The following is a 21,222-nucleotide window of genomic DNA, read 5'->3' on the forward strand; positions in this document are numbered from 1 at the left end:
GTCTGCACTTCGCCCTTTCCTACTTTTCATTTTATACTGATGTTCATATGGAGTGAAGGCACCGGTAGTTAAGGCGAGTAAAAGACACATCGGTCTAGTCTTGTCAGAGCGCTACCACAACCATTTATGAGCTTCAAGATTGAGGTTAACATTTACATTCAATAGACAGAGGTGACTGTGTGGCCCTGAGGATTCTACTAAGATTCTGTAAGTCCAGATTCAGCCATGCTTTTTTTTCATAAATTTTTAATAGTCTGAATTAATATTATAATTCTGTTAGAATTCCTGAATCCCTACTAAGGATATTTTCCTTGCATCCTTTTCTAGGGATCCATCTGAACTTGGAAATCATAAGTTCAGGTATTGTAGGGCAGCAATGAAAAACTGAGAGGCTCGATCTCTTTCCCACTCTTCAAACATTCTGTGTTTACTGCCTTCTGTGTTAAATAGATTTTCCTGCTTCCTTTCAGGACAGGGATTAAAGAGACACTGAAGCGAAAAAAAAATTATGATATTATGATTTGTATGTGTAGTACAGCTAAGAAATAAAACATTAAGATAAGATACATCAGTCTAATTGTTTCCAGTAAAGGAAGAGTTAAGAAACTCTAGTTGTTATCTCTATGCAAAAAAGCTATTAAGCTCTCCGACTAACTTAGTCGTGGAGAGGGCTGTTATCTGACTTTTATTATCTCAACTGTAATTGAACTATTTACTTTTTCTCTGCCAGAGGAGAGGTCATTAGTTCACAGACTGCTCTGAAAGAATCATTTTGAATGCTGAGTGTTGTGTAATCTGTACATATTATAGAATGAAGCAATGTTAGAAAAAACACTATATACCTGAAAATAAAAAATATGAGAATATTTTCTTTGCTGCTAATCTTCTAGTAATTATTCATAGTACACAACCAATTCACTATATCATATATTTTTTTTGCTTCAGTGTCTCTTTAAGAGAAAATTTGTTGAAAAGGTACACACAGACCAGTAAATACCTAAAGTTGGGTACACACGGTACCATTTTCCGTCAGATTGACCAGATAATTTCTGACCGATATGATCGGATTGCGATCGATTTTCAATCGATTTTGTGTAGTTATCAACGCAAAATTCACAGGTAGATTTGATGGAAAATTGTACCGTGTGTTTGAGGCTTTAGAAAGATTCAAACGCCTTTCCATGCTATCCAGTATTGAAATAACTGGAGTTAGGCGTTAACTGTTGACTGATGACATACACCAATCAGACCCTACGTGAAACTGGAAGTATTGTCTTGCACTCACTAATGGATCAAACCCATAGTCTTTAAGGGGAGTGCGACAGCTGAAAAGAGGGATGACGCCCTCTATGCAGTATTCAACAAGGGAGAAAGCTGGCACATCCAAAATCAATCTTTATTAGTTCCATGTAAAATGGCCATATTTTTACATGGAACTAATAAAGATTGATTTTGGATGTGCCAGCTTTCTCCCTTGCTGAACCCTACATGAAACTGCTGATAGAGGAAACCAATAACATTGATTATTGCATTGCATTGTAAAGTTTGGATGTATTAAGCAGTGAGCAAATGGTCAGTTGTTAAAGGATACCCGAGGTGACATGTGACATGATGAGATAGACATGTGTATGTACAGTGCCTAGCACACAAATAACTAGGCTGTGTTTATTTTTTTATTTTTTCTCTGCCTGGAAGAGTTAAATAGCAGGTATGTAAGTGGCTGACTCAGTCCTGACTCAGACAGGAAGTGACTACACTGATAGGAAATTCCCCTTTTTATCTCTTCCTTGCTCTCAGAAGTCATTTTCTGCTAGGAAAGTGTTTTATATTTGGAATTTCTTATCAGTGAGGGTCACACTGTAGTCACTTCCTGTCTGAGTCAGGACTGAGTCAGCCACTTACAAACCTGATATTTAACTCTTTCAGGCAGAGAAAGAAAAAACAGAACACAGCATAGTTATTTGTGTGCTAGGCACTGTACATACACATGTCTATCTCATCATGTCACATGTCACTTCTGGTATCCTTTAAACATAATGCATTGGAAACAGGAAAAATGGTCAAGTGTAGAAACCTAAGTGACTTTGACAAATTGATTGGAAAATAGAGAACCTTCAAAGCAGCAAGTTTTGTGGGGTTTTCCTGCTATGTCATAGCTAATATCTAGCAAAAGTGGTACAAGAAAGAATAACCAGTGAACTGGGAATAGAATTAGGAGTACCAAAGACTTATTACCGGTAATAGGCCTGAGGAGCAAAAATTAGCCTCACTTCATTTTGATTTTATTCCAACTTTGCTTCATCCGTCCTCAAAACATTCTACGAGTATCCTTCTGGTTTGGCTACATGATTTTTAGCACACTGTACACAGCAATATTTTTGGTGAGCAGTGGTGTTTAGCTTGCCATCCTGTCATACACACCATTGCTATTGTGTGATCATCTGATGGGGATCATTTGCCAATGTGAGACAGGCCTTTCTTATGCTTAGAAGTATATAAGAAGAAATATATCTGCTGCTTTGACTATATACTTTCCGCTGTGTTTCTATGCATCACTAGGTAAAAATAAGTCCAAGTTAGGAAAAGGAGCAGCGGCATTCAATGAAAATGTTTGGTGCAGCCCAAAATGCTAAGAATATGTGAAGTTGTCTTTTTGCATTTTCTGAATTATTCAGAACCTCTTTTTATAATAAACATTATCCTGCAGAGTTTCTCAATAACATTTTACTTTGTAGAACGCTCTGTATTGTCTTGAAAGTTTCTGTTCTTTTGTTACTGTAGGGCACAATGAATTCGGTTAGAATTGCCTTCCGCTGCTCCCCAACTAACCCTTTTGCTCCCACGCCGTTTAAGGTTTGTCTGCGTGAGCAGCTTCAAGTCTTTCTCCATTATCATCGTGTGCATATTGTGGTTATTTAGTGTGATGGTTTGTATTGTTGTTCTGTTCACCCACTGTCCTGTGTCCATCATTTAAGTAACCCATGTATTAGTTTGGTATTGTAATTATGCTTTTCATTTTGAAGATTTTATATTAATTTTATGAGGCTCTGTAAAAACAAACATGCTTGTCTTTACAAAGCTTTTCATTGTTAGCAATTTGCAGCTCTAAACATAATTTTGAGTCCTTGTCTGACACTAGGTCTGCCAAGGTCATCTGGTGGGTTTTGGAGATTATGCTGTATTTACCGTATTTGCTGCCGTATAAGACGCTTTTTCTTCCCATAAAATGGGAAGAAAAAATGATTGCATCTTATACGGCAAAGGCAGGGAATCCTCAACTTACGATTACGAACGCCCATCGATATGTACCCCCAACCCGCTGGGGTTTCCCTGCCTGTGTGCCCGCAGTGTGCCTGCCCTCCCGTGTGCCTCTCACCCCCCCCCCCCTTGTGTCTCCTGCCCCCCGGCTGCCGCTGCATGCATGGGAGGGGGGGCCAGGAGACACAAGGGGAGGGAGGATAGGCATGCAGGGGGGAGCCAGGCACACTGCTGGCACATGGGTGAGACCAGAGGAAGACATGGGGGACACAGGAGGACAAATGGGGGAGACAGGATGAAACATGGGGAGACATAGGGAACACACGGGGAAACATGGGGAGACATGGAGAACAGAGAAAAACACATGGGGAAACATGGGAAACACAGGAGGACAAATGGGGGAGACAGGATGAAACATGGGGAGACATAGGGAACACACGGGGAAACATAGGGAGACAGCAAGACACATAAGGGAGACATGGGGATACAGGAGGAGACATGGGGACATAGGGCGATACAAGGGGACACAGGAGGACACCATTTGGGGGAGGACATGTACAAGACGCTCCTGAAATATGGACACACCTGGTTTAGTTTATATTTTTTTCCCTGGTTCTTGCCCTCTAAACCTAGGTGTGTCTTATGTTCTGGAGCGTCTTATACGGTGGAAAATGCGGTACTAAGATGCACGGAATAGGTAGAACAACGCCTGGAAATCAGATTATGTGTGCCATGGCTAATTTCATATACTGGCTTGGGCCTTGCACAACCCTTGGCTCTCTTTTGCAAGTTAATGAGCTGAAAGCTGCTTTCGAGTAAGACAAGTGTAACAGTCTACTAGATGCTGTTTAAAGGGAATGTATAGTTTTTACCTTTTGTTCTTTTTTTACTTATTTATTGTGTGTAGCACTATTATTATAACTAAAACCTCATACATACTTATGAGTGCTGCGCCCACAGGGATAGGGACACAATCCCTCAAGCGGCAGGTCAGGGCCAAGTTCTGTACACAGGCATTCTGTTGCTGTGTAAAGGGGAGGAGGACCAACAATAGTCTGGTGCACAATACAGGGGTACAGAGAGGGTGAGGTGAGTAGGAGAACGATGCCCTTTGCCTGTGATTGGCTAAGGCGATCCACTAGCTGGATTTCTCACTGATGTATTGAGGGGACTGCTGTAGATTCTCGCTAGATTCTAGATTCTCGGCAGGGGTGGCTCTGACTGACCTGCCAAGAACCAACTAGCTTATCCTTGCACTCGCGCTAGATTGTTCTTGGCTGCGCCCCCGTTGCTTTGGCGACAGTATTGCGTTTGTACGTACCTTAAATGACAACTGTAGGGAGAGGTTTAAGAAGGCTGCCATATTTATTCCTCCTTAAGCAATACCAGTTTCCTGGCAGCCCTGCTAATGTCTTTGGATGCAATAGTGTCTGATTAACACCAGAAACAAGCATGCAGATAATCTTGTCAGTTCCGACATTAATGTCAGAAACACCTGATATGCTGCATGCCTGTTCAGGGTCTATGGATAAAAGTGTTAGAGACAGAGCATCAGCAGGACAGCCAGGCAACTGGTATTGCACAAAAGGAAAAAAAAACATGGCAGCCTCCCTACAGTTGTCCTTTAACCTGACTGCTTTCTATTAGCCTGATGCATGAAAGGCTGATAATTTTGGCATGTACATTTTATTGGTCCTTATGCGAGGGGAGCACCGCACCTTGTTAGTTACAGGCACGTTAACGAGATAATGCGTGGTATAACTCATCATACCATAGCTTTGCATGCGTTAACACAGTAACACATGTGGCGCTAATAGAGTAACGGGTGGTGCTTCCCTAATGTTAGGACTGGTCAATTTTCTCTTGTGCTGTCGGTGCACAGCAAAATCATAAGCTGTGCATCAGGCCCTATGTATCTTATCTGTACTGCCGGACAGTAAACAAATCCTTTTGTTTTTTAATCACATTTATTTTCATTGCAAACCTTACTGGTTAAACAAAAAGCTTGAAATACAGACAACTCATTTTTTTCGGTGATATATATAATTTTAGGATTGAATAAGTAAAACAAAATTACCCACAATTATACATTCCCTTTAGCAGCATCTTACCCTTTCTGTATCTTTTGCATGTTTGAATGTAGCTTGATGTGTTGGTGTTTAAGTATGATTTTTGCAATTTTTTGGGGTGTTTAATTTTAGGCTAGGTTCACAGTGGTCAGTTCTATAATGTATGCATTATAATGACTGTGAACTGCAATGAAGACTGACCATAGACTTTAAATATAAAGCCTGCATGCAGAGAGTTAGAATAATGTGATTTGTGAACGCAGTGCTGTAAACAGACCCATAGAATTGTATGGGCAGTCAGTTGACACATAGAATTATTCTGCAACACAAATGAGCACTGTGAACTAGCCCTCAATATTTTCACAAAAGATGAATGTCTCTGATGTTTGCAGACACACTGGCCTTTTCTGTAGCTTGTTCTGAAGCCATCCATACAGCAAGCAATACTCTGAGGCAGGGAACACACTTAGCAAAATCGCATGCGTTTTTCACTATATGCTATGGGGAAAACGCATGTGATTCTGCTAAGTGTGTTCCCTGCCTGACTCCTCCTTGGGCACTTAGTTTGAAACTTTTAACAAGTTTTTTGTTTGGGCATTTCCTATGTGCTATAGGAGTTAATTTAATGTGACTGCCAGTAAAAGTTTGTTGTCCAAAATAGCCATATGTTTTGGCTTCCGCTGTACAAAGAAGTTGGGTCAGTTTAGTTGATAGTGTGGAAGGAGCAAATAAGAATATCTTGTCCTCCTCTCAACATGCGTAAGCCTACTGTAAAGAGGCTGCAGAATTGTATCTTCTTCGTCAATCTTCCAGACGTGAGATTCTAGGACCTCATTATATGCCAGGCCACTTTCCGAAGGTGTTTGGTACTGTGGTTGTTCCTTTTGGGCCCACGTTGGATAACCCTTGTTTTTATTTTTACTTTTGATCTATGACTGTGTGGTTTTTTCACCTTATGAAATACGGTAATTGATGAATGAACGCAGGATAATTACTTTGTTTGATCTTACTTGATGTTTGCCGCTTTTGGAACTTGCACTTTTCATTAGTGTCCATCTAACAAAAATGATAGCTCAGCTGAGCTTGGTAAAGTTTTGGTCATACTCCTGTAGCTATTTTTAATCCCATCCTCCAGAACTGTTCAAGGCAACAGCAATGGGTTATGTCAAGCTTGTGTGTTTGCACCCCAGCTGGAGGTCACACATGCTTCTCTCTGCCATGCATTACCATGGCAATGAGAGGGAGACAGATTGTGCGAGTGAGGCACCCACCACTGAATCTCACTTTGAAACCAGTCCAGCAGTTCTAAAGGTTAGAGCCCCAAAGGTAATGCACCAGATTTCTCAGAACACAGGTTTTTGTTGCTGCTGTGCAGTTCCATTTTAATGAGCCTCACAGATAAGAATTTCTATATTGTTGGACAGTCTTGGTTTAGGTTTGTGAAAGTGTAGGTCTTTGTACTGTATGGATTTTGCCTTTGTTAGATATCTATTCTGAAGGTGGTGCACTTTACCATACTTGGACATTTTGGGGAAAATATCTATATAATAAAGTAATCCGTTTTCAGATATGATATACAGAAGAAGAGGTGTGTTTTACAAATCTGTTCTGAAGTCGGATAGGTGACCAAAAATGCTATGCTGGGGCCATAAATGTTTTGTCAATATGGTTGAAAGTGTTACTGTACATAAGAGTGTGCTCATATCTTAAAATGGGCCCTGATCAATATGGGCACGTTCCCATTACACGCGGTGCAATCGCCGCAACGCATTGAAATGGTAGTCCTGCTTATCTTTCTGATCAGTAGTTTCTGAATCACCCACCTGAAACAAGCATGAAGCTATTTCAGTCAGACTTGCGAGAGAAATATCTAATCTGCATGCTTGTTTGGGGTATATGGCTAAAGGTATTAGAGCTCAATGGATCAGCAGGACAGCCAGGCAATGTGCATTATTTAAAAAGAAACAAATATGTCAGCATCCACACACCTCTCACCTCAGGTTCCCTTTAAGTCCTTTTCCTTCCATTCTTGATTGTAAATTGTTTATCTCCACTCCTTATGAACCCTATTATCACCACTTTAAAGGTGTTATCAACATGTCAGTAACCAATGAATATGCTAGCCATGCACTGTGTACTATAAACAAAAGGCATTACATACTTGTATTTTGATTCAGCGCTAAAACCAATAATGAAGTTATTTTGCATTGTTGATAGACGCCTCATTGTATCACATTCTATCCAGCATGGAAAATAAATATTTGACTCCTTGCTTTGCGCACTTGCACTGAAATGAACAATGTGTATTTTTGTGGTAGTTTCATTTTGATGGCGAAAGGTCAAATATCAAGCAAAAACCCAGAAAACCCATTACATAAAAGATCTAAATTGATTTACGTCACTGATTAAAATAAGTATTTGATCCCCAAGCAAAACACAACTTAGTACTTGATGGTGAAATCCTTGTGGCAACTTAGACATTTAGCGGGGAATCCGATGATTATTTCCTGTATATGTAGACAGTCACTGCAACTAAGTTGCAGTCAGGACACATTTCTTAATCTATCAGAAGGTCCAAGTGTCATCTTTTTGCGTCAAGCGGCATCTGCCGGCAAAGGTGTTTAAAAATTGTAACCTGAAGCAACTCAGCTGTAGAGTTAATAGCAGGCTCTGTTGGAAGGGCTGCTGAGTAGCTCGGCATCATGCTATTCAGACTGCAAGGAGGACAAGATATACATGAGTTTTCTAAGAGAGCTGCACCCTGATGCTCTAGGGTTTTTTGCTGCAGAAATTGGCTCTTGACCAGGTACATTAAAAGTGATTTATTTGACATCAAGTATTTAATAAGTTTATACACAGATAAAAACAAGCTCTGTCACTAATTCCCACACAGGACTAAAGAAATACCTATAATATAATGCCTGCAGTTAAGCTTTCACTTCTTCCATATGCGCAAAATATGAAATGGCTATGGGACTTCAGGACAGATTTGGGAAACTCTTCCATTTGGCAATATGCAATACAATAATGACGATTAGTGAAAAAATATCTTTGTGTGTCTGTTTAAGGCTTCAAGCAATTCAGATTCCGAGACAGAAAAAAAGACTTTTTCAAACTTGGCTCCAGTATCGGCAAGTTTCCCTACAGTCAGTTCTGACCATGTTCAGATGGCTACCTGTACGTTCACTGGCGATCCTGATAACGAGGATGAATTTGGCTACAGCTGGAGTAAGTTGAACACTTATTTGATAAAAAAAAAATGCATCCTATACATTATGATCATTTTCAATAGAAAGTTTAATGTAAGCTCATCCTGATTTATTTTAGTTGCATTGTGCCATTAACATTGTACTATTTAACATTTACATTTATTTTACACTTAGAGGCACTGTAGTGACACATAGTAGAATCCAGTAAATTATTCTGCATACCCACTTTTATGGTAATTGTCCTGGTCCCAGCATCAGAAACACTTCCTATATCTATATATTTATATGTAGCCTCATCCTACCAGGGACGTCACAGCCTAGACTGACTAGCTATGTGGAAGTATCTTCCCAGAGCATTCTGGGAGACCAGGCATTATTTTCACTGGCTTTGGAATTCTCTGAAACAAACATTCCGCAGAGCTGCACCTGACAGGACTATATATACATCACCACCTAATATATTTCTAAATGAGGAAATAATTTAAAATGGGTAAACACTGACAAAATAATTTATAAATGAATATTGTAAGAAAGAAAAAAAATTGTATTCAATGTTATTTTTAATGCTCATTATGTTATTTTACTACAATTTCTCTTTAAATATTGACCTGGCATAATTGTTAGAAGTAACAAAGTGATGTTTTTACCACTTTTATTCTCTGTTCATACTGCTTGTAGCTTCAAGAAGTGTTATACATGCTATTTAATTAATGGATATCTGATTACATAATCTACGTATTACCATGCCCCATCACTATGTATTTTTCTATCAGGGCAACCACTTTTTACAGAAGTATAAGAGTGAAAGGTAAGTATGAATGCCACAGTGAGAACAATCAGAAAACATATTTTTTTCTGTTTTATAGATATCCTTACCTTTCTTTTTTTTCCATTCACCATTCTTGGATTTCTAAACTCTTTATTTACCAGGGAGTCCTATAGCTGTTTACAAATCATAAATGTAACTTGGCTATCTAAAGATAGCAATTTCCAGCCACTCTTTATGGTGAAATGGTGGTAATAATGTGTTGTTGTTGCTAGGGGACCTCTGCACATTTTTATCCCAATTTTGTTGCAAAGAGCTAATTACTCATGTCTGTTCTTAGTATGATGGACTTGCTAATTAGTGCTTCTTCCTCCCATTTAGGAAAGATATCACAGCGGTATGGAAATCTGCCAGGAGAACTGCATATGATAGAGTTGGAGAAAGGGAAGACTGGATTGGGCCTGAGCCTTGCTGGAAACAAAGACCGATCGCGAATGAGCGTCTTCGTGGTGGGGATTGATCCAAATGGAGCAGCTGGCAAAGATGGCCGGTTGCAGATTGCCGATGAGTTATTAGAGGCAAGTATATGTCAATAAGCCGCCAGTGAATACATCCATTGTACTAGTAAATGGATATTCTGAATTCTATTGAGCAACCTATGAAGGGGACGGAAATAAAGATTTCTTCTCGATTAAAGGTTCTTCTATTTCAGGCAGTGGGTGCTTAGGTATCTTGATTAATCTTTTATCAATTTTGGCTGTTCTTTAAAAGGAACTACTTCATAAATAAAACAAAAATAAGCACGTATTCTGATGTGTTGTTTTGGCACGTTTCTAAGAATACGTAGCTTTTAATTGTACTAAAATGGCATCCATTGAGGTAGAACATATGCCTGTTTTTTTTTTTCTTCAATGCACCTTATCAATTTCTAATCTAATGTCTTCCAATTTGCATTTCACAGATTAATGGACAAATATTGTATGGAAGAAGTCATCAGAATGCCTCATCCATTATTAAATGTGCACCATCTAGAGTCAAAATCATTTTTATAAGGTAGAAGTATAATACTCATACATATTCTGAACTGCAATCAAAAATGTGATCTGTATAGTATTTTTATGTTCTTCCCAAGTTTCTTCAAGTAGTTAATAGACTTTTAAATAAATTGGCTGTTCACTTTTTCGGCCCCTTCTGATTGATATTTGCTATTGACCGTGTAGTGAAAGCGTTATGGAGGCTGACATCATTTATGTACCTAAGCACACCTAAAGTGAGGGGGGTATAGAGGCTGCCATATTTATGTCTTAAAAAATGCAAATTGTTTGGTTGTCCTTGAATACTTTTAGCCATAGATCCTGAACAAAAATGCAGATCGAGTGCTTTGACTGAAGTCTGACTAGATTAGACAGGTGTGTGATTCAGACATTACTGATGACAGAAAGAACAGCATGACTGCCAGGCAACTGATAATGGTTTAAAAGGAAATACGGTACATATGTCAGCTTCCATATCCCTTTCACTCCAGATGTGCTTTAAAAAACACCAGGTGTCTATCTGCTGTTCTGCTTAGTAAAGCGTAAAAGGTAGGCCTAAAAGTGTCCAAGTGAGGATGGGGCCTTTGCTTCAGCAGTTGGAGTCATACACCCAGAATAAGCATGCAGTGAGTGGTGTCCGACTTAAGTCAGAACTGCTGGTCTGAATACTTATTCCAAGCAAACAGTATTCATTTTAAAGTGTAACTGTCGGGCATAAAATCAAAAATCAAGTCTTTATTTTTATCTGCTAAACAAGTAGTAAGGATGCTTACCAGGCAATCCAAAGGTTAAAATCTCTATTACTTTTCTTTTTTATAAATGATCATTCCCCAGTTTTCCTGACTCTTATTTGGTACGTTGCCACACAAAGGAAGTTGCAGGGCATGCTGGGTTGTCTTTTTTTTGCTTCTTTATTTCCCCTCAGACTTAACTAATGTACAGAAGCAAAAAAGGACAACCCAGCATGCCCTGCAACTTCCTTTTGTGCGGCAACGTACCAAATAAGAGTCAGGTAAACTGGGGAATGATCATGTATAAACAAGAAAAGTAATAGAGATTATAACTTTTGGATTGCCTGATTAGCATCCTTATTACTTGTTTACCAGATAAAAATAAAGACTTGATTTTTGTGTGTGTTTAGTTTATAGTTTTTGATTGGGCGCTTCCAGCTGTTGAGCTTTGATTCTACAGAGATGCACCTGGCAGAACTAAAGATTTCACCACCTGTGGTTAACTTCAGAATGTAAATCGGGATGAGGAAATATTTTACAATGGGCAAAAACTGACTACATAATTTATAAATGAATATTGTTAAAAAAAAATTAAATACAATTATTCATTGGGTTATTTTTACTATAGTTCCTCCTTAAAGTAATGGTTCATCGGTGTGGCCGATTTTTCGTAGCTTTGATTGCTGGTTTAGATATGATCAAAATTTGAATTCTTTACTGCGGTGGATCTTTTAAATACAATATTTCATTATATTTATTCTATACAATATATTATAATTAGACTTAATTATCTTTTCCAAAAAGTTTGTTTTGTAAACTTTGCAGCGTTAATGGGCATCTCTAGGTGCAACTGATTTGTCTCTATCTTGTTTTACTTTATACATGATACATTATCCATGTGAAGAATTATGGAAAACAAAGATCATGATTAATGTGTAACTTGAGGAAAAGGTTGGCTACCAGTACTTGAACCAGTGTGTTTTTCTCTGTTTTACTGATGAAAGGCTGATCAGTGTGACACATTATCATCTGCTTAGCCATTTGGTACAGCAATATTTCCGTAGGCGTGTTGATTAACTGGTGTTTGTTTAAAAAATTCCTGTGAAACACACATGCCTTGGCAATTATCGGGGTTTGTGTGGTTACTGGTTTCACTGGGTCCCTCTCCAGAGAAGTGGTGACCTTTTCCCTCTTTCCAGGACAGCTGCTGTTATAGAATTTCATTTATATTAGTGGTGAGATATACATCAGTGTTTTACAAGCCGGTTAAACATTTCAGAATACTGACTGATATTTTTTTTTCTTAAAAGGAATAAGGATGCTGTAAGCCAAATGGCAGTTTGCCCTGTGAAAACGACAGATCCGTGCCCTTCCAACTCCTCTGCTCTTCCAAGTCAAGAGGTAGACATCACACTGACACATTTACATAATGCTGTCTGCCTCTCTTTATGGCAGACATGTGGACAGGATTGTTACAGCAATGAGAATCTTGCTGGGAAGTACAGGATGTGTTGTGTCAAACGGGAGCCATGTGACTGCCTGCTGAGTGGTGCCCTTCTTGGCTTTGGTGATATTTGGCCCAAATACTGTAGCTGGAAGTGATCACAGTGCTGCTTATAAGCAACTGTCAGCCTGTACTGTAATTTAGGTATACAGTTTATAAGCATTTGGGAATATAAGCCGCTGCTTACACTAATCTGTCACTCTCCTAGATCACACAGGGTAGGCTTTGTGTGCCCAGCGAGCTTTACATCATAACATTTCAGATTTATGCATAACTCATAAAGGTTGGCAGTAAAATGTGTATTTATTTTTATCCAGAATGAAGAGAACATTCCAAGTATACCTCCTCCAATCACTTTTGGGTCTTTCAAAAATGTTATCCATGTGGAATTACCGAAGGTAATATTCTCATATTATTGTTTCTAACTGTAGAAATATGTCTGGAAATTGTATATAAAAGGTAGAAGGCTCCCTGCACACTGCAAACCCGATTTGCGATTTCATTTCCGATTCCGATTTTCAATTCCGATTTTCCCTGAATGCTATCAACAGAAAAATACAGAAAAAAAGGCAGCATGTTGTAACGATGAAAAATGTGAATCGGAATCGCATACAGTGTGCAGGAAGCCTAAGGCCTCGTTTCCATCTATGCGCTTCTGTCCGCTTCTGTCCGCTTTTCAGCAACATGTATCAATCTGTAACATTGATGTGCTGAAAAAAAGCGGATAGAAGCGGACAGATGGAAACAAGGCCTTAGGCAGTTAAAGTATGTGCCCACAGCAACCAAGATTAAAGGACAACTGAAGTGAGAAGTATATGGAGCCCACCATATTTATTTCCTTTTAAGCAATACCAGTTGCCTGGCAGCACTGATGATCTGTTTGGCTGCAGTAGTGTCTGAATCACATCAGAAACAAGCATGCAGCTAATCTTGTCAGATCTGACAATAATGTCAAACACCAGATCTGCTGCATGCTTGTTCAGGGTCTATGGCTACAAGTATTAGAGGTAGAGGATCAGCAGTATAGCCAGGCAACTGGTATTGCTTAAAAGGAAATAAATATGGCATTCTCCATATACCTCTCGCTACAGTTGTTCTTTAAGGATATAACTATGGCCATAACAGACTATCTGAATGCTGTTGGCTCCAGTGGCTTACACAGAAGAACCTGATAGTTAGTATCTTGCCAAGTGTTAGAGTTTGTGTGTAATTAATGTGTGCTTGTATGTGATTGTTTTGAAAAGTTAAAGCACAAAATGAAGATTACAGAACCAAGTGATCCCATTACATGTTTGTTAGAAACTGTAAAAATACCATTAGTTCCTTGATCGTGATCACAGTAGTACTATGGTTTTCATCAGTTTCACTACTCTGCTCAGTCTCTAGAAATACTCCTTAAAATAAAAGACATGGAAGGAAATCTTTCCATGGAGTGCAAATAAAAGAAAATAAAAACAAAACAAAACACTTCACTACAATTGTAGGATTGGGTATGGAAACCAACAGACACTGGGACTGTGACCAGACCCAAAACAGCCCTTCCTTCATGGTGCTATAGTACCTAAAATATAATTTTGATTAATGCAATAGTAAAATGGGCTATACAACCACCACCAATAGACTAAGTATGGGAAAGGACTAACAGATAAACATATCATAAGGACTGTATCATGCCTGGCTGCAGTATAGTGCGCTCCAGCATTACCCGTATATACATGACGAGGAAATGAATATGGCAGCTTCAATAGGTCTCACACCTCTGGTTTTCTTTAAAGGCAACCTTAACTCTAAAAAAAAAATTTTGAAAAAAATGATTTTTACTTACCTGGGGCATCTACCAGCCCCCTGCAGGGATCCTGTGCCCTCACAGTCACTCATGGCTCCTCTGGTCCCCCGCTGCCAGCTGGTTTCGTTTTTGCCGACTGGGAGTCGGCCGGCCGCCATGCGTAAGTTTTTTTGCATTCCTGCTGGTGCAGGAAGCTATTTCAGACATCAACAAGTACATTTTTACGCGGTAGGGTTGTAATGCGTAAAATTGGACGCATTACACCCGTAACGCGTAAAATGTACTTGAGACTTGTGTGATGTCTGAATGAGTAAAACGCATTTTTTTTTTCAGAGTTAAGGTTCCCTTTAAGGACCATTACAATGGAAAACTATTTTCATATTTATATATTCCCTATATAGTTGTTACTTGCAGTAGGTTTTATAAATCTTTGTCTGTACACCTCTTTTTGCCAGGTTTTAAAGGACAACTGAAGTGAGAGGGATATGGAGGCTGCCATATTTATTTCCTTTTAAGCAAAACCAGATTGGCCATGCTAAAATCCGTACCATCCGATTTTTGTAGTTAGAGACACATTTTTATTAAATACTGGATTTGGTTATACTTACTGTATTTGATCACAAGATTCAAAATCAAAATTTCAACCACCTGTTTTGGTTGGTGCTCAGTACTTCAACTCTAGTGTTTTTGTGCATAACATCTCTGGATTTTCTATTTATTTATTTTTATATTCACGCATAATGAATACCAGTGAACACTGGAAAATCTAAGTGATTGAAAATCCCTAAATGCTATTTAATTTGGCTCCAAATGAGCATATTATTAACTAATTGTCCCGTTGATAGTTTTTTTTTCAGAAGACTATACCTTCTGAAATATGCTTTCTACCTCTAGTGTTTGTCAAATTTTTAGATTCATATAGTAATTATAATTATTTTCGACATGTTAGAGAGGAAGGCTTGCCAGTATACTAGTGTGTGCCAGACATGATGGCTGAAGATTCAAATATGTGTCATTTGTGACATATAATTTTTTTGATCACTGCCCATCCCCCTGTTTAGGCCCCCGAAACAGCTCGCTATCTGATTTAAAAAGCTCCTTGGCATAAGTCTATAGATTCCTTTGTAATTAGTAGCTGTTGTCACAGGCAATCAAGGTAATCAAGAAGTAGGCATACTCCACAAATGACAATTTGCAAAAGCATACTCCTATTTTTGCCCCAGTTTTTTGCTGAGCATGAGTGCCAGCAATGGGGGATGCAATAGAGGGAAAATGGGAAAGCCCTTTTTAGTCCTTGTGCTCGGAGATGTTTTTTTTTACTGGCATGTTTAGCATGTAAGTTTGTTATACCAGCCACCTGACCACAAACTAGATATTCCAACACATTTGACATAGTTTCTTGATAATATGACTCCTGGTACAGAAAAACACGGTCTTTAGAAATTCAGTGAATGCTTAAAAAATGTCCTTCATACTAATACTAACTAGCTGGTAGTCTAAATGGGAAATATTTACAGATGGTATATTAATGTAGATTCAATTATTTGTTTATATACACCTGAATTTGAGTGTGTCTGCCAGTTAGACTTAAACTCCTGCTTTAACCTGAGATTACTGTTTTTTATTCTCTCATAGACTACTGTACACTAATGAGAACAGTGTCTATGGACACTGGCCCTAGCACATCATAAAGTGGAACCCATCTCATACCCACCAAGACAGCAAAAACACTTGTATCAAATTAATATCAGTTCTAAGTATACAGGATTTATGGCAAAGCTGTCTCTCTTGCTGCAGCCCTACATTGCTCTGAAAGTGCCTACAGGTCTACATGTAGAGCAGTAGATTTACCTGCAGAGGCTGCCCAATACCTCCCCTATGGGAAAATCTATAGGTTGATATCATAAACTATCTGCTGCAGAATATATCTTTTACTACAGTAGCTCAGATCAGTTTTCTGTCTTGTCATGGGTGGAGGGCACATTGGGAGTCTGGCTTACGCAAAAATGTTGAAGAAAACATGAAAAAGTCTGGCACTATAGTTTTAATGTCCGCAATGATAAAAACAGTGCAAAAAAGTATCAAATAAATGCATGGAAATGGCAACATGCAATACAAATCAATCATGCAGCGTGATGGTGATACAAAGTATTGCTTGCAGATGCTTTAAAGTGCTGTACCTGGGTGTCGGGAGGTGGCAGGTGTGGGCGCCAATGTGGTGCACGGCCTTATGACCGTTTCGCAGGGCAAAACGCCTGGCTTCTACTGAGGTAAAGTCTGGCTTACTAAGGTTCTCAGAAGCTGTAAAACAAAATGGGTAACATCACATATCTGCAAACTTGTACTTTTATGTAAAAAGTGTCTATCATATGGCATATGGTGTGTGGCTCTGGATTCCGGTGATACAATTATTAGTTCTATTTTACTCATATTAAGTTTTAAGAAGCAAGAGGTCATGAAAGAGGATATAGCAGATAAGCAGTCAGAAAGACGTGTGAGGAGGGAGTTAAGGTCTGGGACCAAGAGGTACAGTTGTGTATCATCTGGCTTTAGTGTTATTGAAACCCAAATGAGTTGATTAGGTTGCCAAGACCGTGCATGTAGATAGAAAAGAGGAGGGGGCCAAGGACAGAGCCTTGAGGTACCCCCACAGACAAAGTGTGTGGAGAAGAGATCTGATCTGAGTAAGAGACTCAAAGACCTTCTAGAGAGATAAGAAGATACCCAGGAGAGGGCAAGGGCAAGGTCCTATAGTTCTACAGATGAAAGGATATGTAGTAGTAAGGTGTGGTACATACAGCTATGGTTATAAGAATGGAGCCTGCCCACCACTGCAGAGGAGCTATGCACAGCTTATGTAAATCCACAATTAAAATGGAAAATAAAAGTATTTTATAACCTTTTCATGTATTATGAGGGAGAAGGGAGGTGGGCACCCATCCCTCAGGATCTCTGAAAAGTGGCAGTAATCTGTTGATGTATGGGTCCATATTAGGCACTCATTCATCTTTTACAGGTTGTGAAGGTAAAGCCAAGCCATCTACTACAGATGCATTCTGGGCAACTCAGGTCCTCAGATCCCAACAAAAACAGATGTTTTGCAGGTGACCATACTTATACCCAGACATGTGGTTTAAGTGTTTAATTGTTTATGTGGGTATCCACAGAACATACACTGCTGGGTATATCTGAAAGCAGGCTTGGGAAGCACTACCCTGTCTAGTGCAGCCTTAAGTCATTTGGGTGCAAGTAGTGCTAGTATGACACTAAGTTCCAAATGAAAATTGTATAGGCTTAAATTGGTAAAGTCTTCAAAAACCGTTTTTGAAATACTTTGTTGTTAATTGTAGGACCAAGGAGGCCTGGGCATTGCCATAAGTGAGGAGGACACACTTAATGGAGTAGTTATTAAAAGCCTAACTGATTATGGTGCAGCAGCAAAGGTGAGAGTAATGGTTTTGTCCTAGCAAAACTTATTGAAATGTAGCTTCCTGTTACAAATTGTATTTTTTGTTTGTTTATATAAAAAAGGATGGATGCATTAAGGTTGGGGATCGAATATTGGCAGTTGATGATGAACCAGTGGTGGGCGATCCAATCGACAAGGTAAATATGCTTTAATATATAGTCTTCTCCTATTTAAGTTGTAGCGCATATTAAAATAAATAAAAAAAAAACTGGTAGGAATAAAGATTGCTGTTGAGGAAAAATTACCTGTGTTTCTAGCAATCTTTGTTTCCACTGGCTTGATCTCACGTTCTCATATTCTATATTTCATGAGATACTGACCATAGACAGCTTTCCATTTCCCTTATAGCAATCATTCAGTTTCTTCTTTTTTCCAATGTAGACTATAGATTATCAGCAAAAGCATTAAACTATAAACCACAGTAACTGATAGAACTATGGATTCAAGTAAGTGAAACAAAATTCATTGTGCAGCACTGGTATATGCTGCATGTCTGAAGTTTAGAGACATACTGCTATTTAAAACTTCAGGGACATGCTGGGTACAATATACAGTATATTCATGTGAACTATATATGTGCAATGTGCATATACAGTGTATTCATGTGAAATACACTTATTGACATTTGGTGTCTTTGACCTCCATACCGACAGGGCGTGTATTTTGTGGGCTGTCTAATGTGGTGTCAGCTATTCCAGCTATCACCCAGCACCTGCCAGCCTGAACCTTCACCCACTGCTTGGACTACATTGGTGACACCGTAAACCTGGCACATTGGAACTTGTATGGTGCTGTCCTTCTCCTTTCCATTAATGATAAATATTATGTTTCAGTTCACCTTTCTGGGATTCTGAGAATGCCTCCCCTATATATCAAGCTTGGTGGTATGCTGCAAATTTAGACCACCTCTCTCAAACTTGATGTTGTTCCTTGTTGGCTCTGTCATTATAGCTATGGAACGTGGTGATTATTTTCATGCTTATAATTGGGCACACCTATCTACCTACTTGCTTCACCTGCGCCTTTGAAAAATGGTACTTCTAGAAGACTGTCAGTGAAATAGCAAATGGGCATTATTTCAGGTCACAACCTCAAATTTAAGAGGCAGCATTTTGCAGGCCTTCAGAAGATTTGGCATACTTTACTATACGTGGTTTCCCAAAATTTACTGGAAATTCAAAGTCCATGACAGTCAGGTGGCCTACCATCTGAAATCTTGAGCTGGGGTGAGAATATTCCCATATAAATACTCATTTTTTTGCCAGCTGATGTAATTATAAATTCATTAAAGTTCCCATCTGTGACTACTTTACACACTCTCTGTCTGGACTGTTCATATTTTCATACATTCACTTGAAATACTTTACCATTTATCTTGTATCTTGAGCTCTCAAAGATGTCTCCTTACACAGCAGTATAATGCAGTTTTGGTTAGGTGACTGGCAGACCATTCCATGAGCCAGTACTCCAGTTGAGCACTCTAAGCAACCTTTTACACAAGCTGAATGATTGTTTAGGATTGTTGCCATCTTCAAATGTTAACGTAGCAGGCTAATAACTTTGGTGGGTTTTTGCAGTGTAGAATGGTTGGCATTGTGCCTTTCACACAGTGCAAACCTCCAACTTTTCTAGGTGCCAATTAGTCCCATCCCATTTCCACCTCCAGGTTTGTTCATGGTTCTGTTATCAATGTAAATAAGGCACAGACCACAAGTCAAGAACAGCCTGATGTCCTGAAAAGTAAATAGAAGGCAATACATTTCTGTGTGGCTGAGAAAATACTGCTCATAACATTGAAGTGCTGAAAAGTTCAAAGGGTCATTATTTCTGTTTATTTTGCAGCTGAGTGAATCAGACTTTATATCAGACTGTTGTTGCTGTTGTTTAAAATTCAGTCTTAAAAATGTAGCTCTTAAACTGAAAATACAAATATGAGACTCTTTGCTATGCTACTAATGTTCTATTTGCCAGTGGTATTACACATGCAATTAATTATCTCGAAATATTTTTTTTTCCAGTTCAGGTTTTCTTAAAAATTGTCCATAAAACATAAGTTACACTCTATTAAATAAATAAACGTTTGCTTTTTCATCTGCTTGTGTTCCTTTTGGTCAATATATGATTTTTGTTTGTGGGTTAGGTCGTTAGCCTTTTGAAGAAAGCCAAAACAACTGTGAAACTAACAATAAGTTCTCAAGATCCAGACAGCCATCAAAACTTGCCTTTGCCCCTGAGTACCTTTACGCCTAGCACTGTGGAGAACAGAAGTAGCCAACAATGTGTACCGCATATCAACCTGCCGGAGCCAGAGCCTGTTCCAAGTAAGGAGCAGTGAACGTTTTTTCACTAAAAGTATTGTATCTAAATCTATCTAATTAGAAAAACTTCGAATGAACAGCTTTATAGAACATGTGTACTTTAAAGTTAACTTAAATAAGAAGTTCAGCCTAAACAAACATACTGTCATTAAGTTACATTAGTTATGTTAATTAAAATAGATAGGTAATATACTCTCTTACCCACCCTGTTTTAAAAGAACAGGCAAATGTTTGTGATTTCATGAGGGCAGCCATCTTTTTGGTTGAAAGGAGGTGACAGGGAGCAGGAGACAGTTCCAACTGTCCTGTGTCCTGATCACCCATCCCAGTTATGAGGCTTGCATAAGAAAAACAAACTTCTGATGCTGTGAAACTATTAAAGAAACTCCAAGCCTTTTCAGTGCTGCTGAGTAGATTTTTAGTCTGGAGGTTCACTTTAAGATTATGTTTAAAGCGGATCCGAGATGAAAAACTAAATATAACAAGTGACTTGTCTATATATCTTATCTAAAGTTTAGATAGTTTACACAGCAAATCTATCTTCAAACAGCTTCAACAGCATATTAATATTTTTTCCTGTGATACAATGGGAGCAGACATGTTTTCTGCTTGTCACTATTACACAATTACACACACAGTCAAGCTTATCTGTATCTAGGCATGCTAATCTGCATATTCTGTGAAAACTCCACTCTTATCTCCTCCATTACACAGGCAACTGATCTGTATCTGCACTGCAGCTCTCAGATTGTGAAAACTCTGCCTCTGAAATCTATAGCTAGTAACACCTTTTTCACCTGCCCAGACTGAAATCCCACAATCCCTTGCAAGCGCCAAGGCACTCTGGAGAAGCTGTGGGTGTGGCTTATTTAGTTTATAGGAAATTAGGGTATTAAAACAAAACAAAACAAGTATTTGGCTTGAGGAATGCCCTATAAACTATATGTAAGGAACACAATTATGCAATGAGTAAAAGTTCATCTCGGATCCACTTTAAGTACCTGCAGGAAAAAATGCCAGCAGCTACTCTCAACATTTCTACAGCTTCCCTAGCCCTCCATCATTTGGTGTTTACAGT

At 38.8% G+C, this 21,222-nt stretch overlaps 1 protein-coding gene across 9 annotated transcripts in view; it reads left to right on the plus strand.

The window, feature by feature from the left end:
• MPDZ (multiple PDZ domain crumbs cell polarity complex component) overlaps nt 1–21,222 on the plus strand; it is a 217,084-nt gene that overhangs the window by 146,710 nt on the left and 49,152 nt on the right. For 5 of the 9 annotated variants that reach the window (XM_068234937.1, XM_068234947.1, XM_068234954.1 and 2 more), the window contains 8 exons: nt 8,396–8,555; nt 9,684–9,880; nt 10,264–10,355; nt 12,378–12,468; nt 12,889–12,969; nt 17,708–17,800; nt 17,889–17,963; nt 19,967–20,147. In XM_068234937.1, coding sequence (XP_068091038.1) covers nt 8,396–8,555; nt 9,684–9,880; nt 10,264–10,355; nt 12,378–12,468; nt 12,889–12,969; nt 17,708–17,800; nt 17,889–17,963; nt 19,967–20,147 — 970 coding nt within the window. Of the gene's footprint in view, nt 1–2,781; nt 2,854–8,395; nt 8,556–9,683; nt 9,881–10,263; nt 10,356–12,377; nt 12,469–12,888; nt 12,970–17,707; nt 17,801–17,888; nt 17,964–19,966; nt 20,148–21,222 lie in introns of all 9 variants that reach the window. The other 4 variants (XM_068234923.1, XM_068234928.1, XM_068234943.1 and 1 more) reach the window with 1 other exon arrangement.

The sequence above is a fragment of the Hyperolius riggenbachi genome, chromosome 1, assembly GCF_040937935.1.
Source record: "Hyperolius riggenbachi isolate aHypRig1 chromosome 1, aHypRig1.pri, whole genome shotgun sequence".
Taxonomy (NCBI): domain Eukaryota; kingdom Metazoa; phylum Chordata; class Amphibia; order Anura; family Hyperoliidae; genus Hyperolius; species Hyperolius riggenbachi.